The 6,157-nt window shown below is 41.0% G+C and overlaps 1 protein-coding gene across 1 annotated transcript; it reads right to left on the reverse strand.

Annotated features, from left to right (window-relative positions):
* Positions 1–4,951: 4,951 nt before the first annotated feature.
* LOC147437719 (disease resistance response protein 206-like) lies at positions 4,952–5,775 on the reverse strand. The gene has a single exon (XM_086485987.1). It carries the CDS (start codon positions 5,773–5,775, stop codon positions 5,248–5,250), a length of 528 nt encoding a protein of 175 aa, XP_086342113.1. The 3' UTR covers positions 4,952–5,247.
* Between the last annotated feature and the right edge of the window lie 382 nt (positions 5,776–6,157).

The following is a 6,157-nucleotide window of genomic DNA, read 5'->3' on the forward strand; positions in this document are numbered from 1 at the left end:
GCTCAGTCCTAAGCTAAAACTCATGCTAGACTATGATAGAAGCATGTCCACGTGGCGCAAGTGAAGTGCACATGTGACAATTCCTCTGCTGCTCTCAAACTCTTTGGTTTGTCTTCAGTTTGTTCTCGCTGTGCCTTTTAGGGGCACTTTGCAGAGATGTGCCCTCTCTATATAATTGGCCCTCTCTCAAAGAGTGAGTCGGGGTCGTCTATCTCTTCTTGTCCTAGGAACTCTTTTTCTTTCTACTTTAATTGTTGGAGGTCTGTTGGGTACTTTGAGTCAGAATCTCATTAGTGGGTAAGTCAAATTTCCCGAATGTATTAAGAAACCCCGTTTCGCATGACCCATTAATTCTTGAATAGAATTTGACTTTTGTTCGAAGCAGTAGTCTGGGATCTCTATAGGGAGTTCGTGAAGATGCTTGGATTTGCGAGGCTAAGGGCTAGAAACTGAAAACGCTAGGGCTGATTTATGGAACTGCGAACTGGCGATGAGGCTAGGGCTAAGATTTGAAAATGCTGGCTGATTTGAGGCTCAATCTGGAAATGTCATGTGCACATGGCTCTGTATGCCACGTGGACATGCTTCATCGACTTCAATAGCCAGTTTTCCACCTATCCCTAGATAGGAGTGTCTAGAATCCTAGGAGGGTTAGTACCAGCAATTTTGTGAGCTTGCATGTCTCGATGAGTCCATCAGAATAGGTTTTCTAGTTTTGGAACCTTCTTGCAAAAATGGATTGTAGAAGTGTTTTGATAGATGTTGTTACACTACAGTGGGCATTTGGCATGACATGCATATAGTTTTAGGTTAGAGGAATCCAATGAGCCATTCCCCGCATCGATCGGATTCCTGGGTGGGCACATATGCAAGAGTTTCACCCAAAAGCTAACCCCGATCAAACGTATTGATAAATCATTCTATTGATTTATTTTTAAGGAATTTGGCAGAGGTTTTGCACTATCCAGACCTTAAGTGATTCATAACAAGTTATTTGGGCTGCAAAGAGAGGGGAGCTCCCAGCGTCTCAAGCACATTGCAATAGCTCCCCAGATCACCAATGTTTAGCGGAGATCAGCCCCAATGTTTTTGGAAGTAGATGAGCTAGCGTTTTTGGCCATATCAGCCAGCATTTGCTAAAATCAACATGTTAGCCCTAGCATTTTCAGTTTTCAGTCACTCTCTCGATAAAGACGTGCAAGATCTGCTAACGCTAGCCTCTCAGATGCGGTCCTCTTTGTCTCCTAGGAAATAGGAATCAGGCAAGTCATTGGGCTGGTGAATGCTCATTGGACCCCTTCATGCATCCAATTCAATATATAAATGCTCGTATATTGTGTTGTAACAATGTATATCAACTCAAAACTATGATGGTGAAAAATGCAAGACTTCAAGGATCTTTATATACCCAGTACACTAGTACAAGGCATCTGACCCTTGACTATGGACTCGTCATTTATATATGCTCATCTTCTAAAACCAACTTCAACCCTTTTATGGACCAATGGCTTTGTCTCAATGAGCATGACTCTCTAAATTCTTAATTGTTTTGATTTCATGCCTTTATATTTGGTGAAGGATTTAAATATTTTTAGAAGTGGTTACCAAATTAAGAATCACATTCGATCCAAAAAAGGACTCGTGACTCTGTAACCTTAGGTCAATTCACAAGGAGATGACTGTACTCGGCACTTGGATACACTCCACATGGATTTTCCTAGTCAAAGCACCACGATTAGCAAGGGTTTTACTTTATATAATTACGCTCGTCGGGTTTTTTATTTTCTTGCCGGGCTAGTCGGCGGGCAACTGCTTTTACCCAGTGGGGCCGCCGAGAAAGTAAAAAACACGACAGGCCCTGATGGAACATGTTTATACCCAGCGAGCTAACTGGCTCTAGTGGTTTTTGCAGGTCATCATCAGGATCACGTTAACAATTAAAGTGATCTTGTCTTTTTCTTGTGTAATTACTAGTGTTATTAACGTAATTACACGATCCTGATCACGTCAATGAAATCCCTGCTTGGTATGCATAGCAAGAGAGATAGAAAGAATGGAATATTGGAGTTATCTCAAGATATGTATATCCACACGATCTTGCAACATTTTGGGAAGGCTTCATTGAGTACCCAATGGAGGCATATTCAAAACATAGCAAGGATGATACTCCCAAATCTAATACTAAGAAATCAAAAATGGTAAAGGTTTCATATACTCTTCAATAGTGGGTAGTCTTATGTACACCATGATAGCCATCAAACTAGACATTACATTTGCAGCGGTGGGAGTGGTTAGCAAATTTACAAAAAAATTTGGCAAAAAGTACTAGGAAGTAGTGAAGTACATTTTGAGATACCTTAAGGGTACAATGAGCAAGTGCTTATGCTTTGAGAATAACAATGTGTCCAAGATGGGCTACACGCCCGAGGGCTTCAACATGGAAAACTTATCGCACCATGTAAGTGCAGGGGAGGGGGTTTTTTTTACAAGTTACGTAAGCGTATAAGTTAGGGGAAGCCCCCCAATAATTTATCTCCCAAGCTTAAAAATAAGGGAGGGAGGTATCATATTTGGGGGGGAGGGGGTGGGACCTCACCCGAGTTGATTACTTGTTATGATTGGTCACTAATGTGCATTAGAACTTGGATGAATTTAGGGGAAGTTTTTTATCAAGTCACACATCAAATTTGCATCAAGCGAATCATAGATAAGGGCTGATTTGGAGCAAGTCAAGGGTTGATGTACACTAACTTTGGATTGGTCAAAATTAAACAAGTAGCCAGAGTGCATGCTGATCGGGCACATAGTTTGAAAGTCAAATTAAGACACATTGATGGTACATCTAATTATCAGCAAAAGTGATTCCTTAGAATATTGCCAATTAGTATGCTACACACTCTTTGACTAGTTTTACTTAATTAGATCATAATTAAATATGTAAGATAGAAATATGATAGTTTCTTCATTAATTTTTGTATAAGCGTATAAAGGGGGGTCATATTCCCTAATATGAGTCGTATATAGGGGTTTTATCAAAGTTGTCTTCTCGCAGGTGGCATCCCATTTTGTATATAGAGTGAATCCCCCGGGGTTACACGAATACCGATTATGTGGGTTGTGTGGACAATAGAAAATCCACATCTAGCTATGTATTTTTTTTTGTTGGAGCAACCATTTTGCAGAAGCCATGTCTCTAGGATTTCACTTCATGTTCCACCAGAGAGGCAGAGTATGTTGCATCTTCTAGTGCTAGCAAGGAAGCTATATGGTTACCTCGTCTAGTAGGAGGTCTTGTCATTCATCAATAGTGTTGCATTGTGATAGTTAGGGTGTTATAGCATTAGCAGAGAACCCCGTGTTTCACTCAAAGTCAAAACACATAGAGGTCAAGTATCATGTGATACAAGATATCAGAGTTGTCAAATTCCATGCGGATGACAACCCCGCAGATGCTCTTACAAAGAGAGTAACCTCAGAGCGGTTTACACATTGCATTGAGATGATGGGTGTAGGGTAAAACCACAAGCATGCTTCACAATTCTATAGGTTTGTACATATAAAGGCCACTCGAGCCACGTTGGGCTTCAAGTGGAATTTTGTTGAGGTTTTAGGACAACTAAGCCAAACACCCCCTAGACCATCACTAAAATAATCCCGGGGAGGTCACCTAATAAAAATGTAACCTATCACGTGAGTTCAACAGAAAGGTATTTAAAGTTCTTGAAACTTACAGAAATATATACACAGAAGGGCATTATTTTTTCAAATTTGAAAAAAACGTACAGATTTTAAAAGAAAAGGGTACATTATATTCCTAACAAAATTCACGATAAGGGGTTTTACAAACGTGTCTTGAACGCACGTGATATGGTAGTTTTACACATAGTGAACCCCCCGAAAAAATAATTCACTTATTGATTTAATATAAGAATAAGGATTGGTTGAGGATTCTTTTGATCTTGCGCTCCACCACATGGTGTGTGTGTCTTCTCCTTCTCATACTCACCACATGCACACTCGACCACATGCACTCACAACTTTGCGGCTTAAAGGGCATGATGAATCGAGTGCTTGTTTAGTAATTTGGGATGCCTTGTGATCATGAAGGATACAAGCAATATGGGAGGCAAGAACTCACATAACATTCAAATTTAAAGCATTGAATTGGCATTGGATTAATCCAACAAAACCAATGGACAAGTATATTGAGGAAGCATATTGGCTACAACATGATAGTACTATGAGACTAGAGTTATAGAGGATAGTGTAATGAGGTAATCAAGTTATGCAAGTCTTCCATGACCATGTTTCATGGCAACTTCTCTTCCTTTGCATGAAAAAAGTGAGGATTGCATGCCTTGATACAAGTGATTGAGGGAAAGGTTTCTATCAAAGTGAGTCTTAGTGATCTGCTCTCGTTTGTAAGGTGTAAGCTAACTTGGTTGTATAGTGGGGAGTGCTCAATCTTGTTGATCATTGTCAAATTGGTTCCTAGTTAATTGCTCTTGTGTGTAAATAGTAAGATGACTTTGTTATGTAGCAGTTGGAAGGGATTAAGAGAGGTTGCATCTTTTGACTTGATTTTGGTGATACATTACCATAGACTAAGGTAAGGTTGAAGAAAGCATCACTTACTGAAGTAAAATGTTAGATCTTGTCTATGTAGAACTTGCTTTTGAATTCTTCTCTTTTGATCTTATCATCAGATTGCCATAAAAAACATTGCAATGTCCCATATATGAAAATATAATGTTATGTATATATCATCAGATTGCCATAAAAAAACATTGCACTGTTCCCATATAAGTATAAGTGTGTGTGTGTGTGTGTGTGTGCGCGCGCGCGTCTGCACACACATAACTCTACATCAACATAAAGGCGGGCCTTGTCACACAATACTTGACTTGTCCTCATACAAAGAGCTTTTGGCAAGAATTGTGTATAGCCCTTTTAGTAAAGCCAACCCAATCATACATTCAAATTAGGATCTATCCAATATTATGGAAAGCAATTTGTTTTTACAAAGAATGGTTTGTTTCTTTATGGTTGAGAGGTGTTCGTGGGGGACTCATGTCATTCTTGTACATGCCCTTTATGTAGTAGATGAGTCTGAACCTCCTATTATTGTATGCCCTTCACACCTTGTTATGCCCATGCTAAAAATTGCTTGGAGAGAAAGACTATACAAAGAATCTTCTTGATTGAACCAATAAACTAGAGGTGCTTGTTGAGAGCACGTTCCATGTGTCAATGAAAAGTGAACTCATACTTGAACCAAGCAAAGTAGTTACCGAAGGTATCCGTGCCATTGCTGAGGGGTGTAGTGTAGGCAACTCCAGACACAAATTCAAAGTCTCCAGTGCCACCAGTGATGGGCTTAGAGCTAACTTGGCCAATTTGCTCCAAGCCAACACCTGTGAATGTGCCCCGGCGAGAAGTGGTGTTGAGGGTGAAGCTCTCACTCACAAACAAGGTGGCCCCACCAGTAAAGTTGGTGAGGGAGACAAAGACAAAGGTACCTTGGACTTGGCCAAGCAGTTTGGAATTGAGGCGTTGTTTAGCCAAGAGGGGCATGTCAAAGCAATAGGTTTGGGCAAATGAATTGGGTTGGGGGCGGAGGGGCAATCCACAAAGGGCGGTGTTGTAGTGGGTGGTGCTATTGGGACCTTGGACGGACAAGTAGTTGTAGACAGTAAGGTTAGAGGGGCGAGCAAGAGAGAGAGAAGGAAGGAGGGCGAGCAGAAGAGCTAGCACAATAAAATGTGAAGGAGCCATAGCTATCATCTCTCTCTCTCTCTCTCTCTCTCTCTCACACACACACACACACACACACACACAGTACACACTTCACTCCCACTCTATCTCTCTGCTCCCCCATGCTTATATCCTTGTAGGCTGTGTTCTCTTTGCTTCCATTGATAAGTCGCCCATTTGCTGTGTTTCAACTTTCAAGTGCACTTGCTCTGTCTCTGCAAGTCCACGTGCTTCGGCCGGTGAGCCATTCCCGGCTTTTGGTTTGATTATTGATTGTTGCGAGTTTTTTGTAGACAAAAAGCTGGCCAATAGTCCTTTTCAGCTGAAGAGAGGTAGCGAGGACGAGGGAAGATCATGCACTGCACTATCTTTAGCTAGGCCTAGCACACCTTCAACTGATGAG

Source organism: Adiantum capillus-veneris, chromosome 17, assembly GCF_014529385.1.
Source record: "Adiantum capillus-veneris isolate H3 chromosome 17, ASM1452938v2, whole genome shotgun sequence".
NCBI classification, from domain to species: domain Eukaryota; kingdom Viridiplantae; phylum Streptophyta; class Polypodiopsida; order Polypodiales; family Pteridaceae; genus Adiantum; species Adiantum capillus-veneris.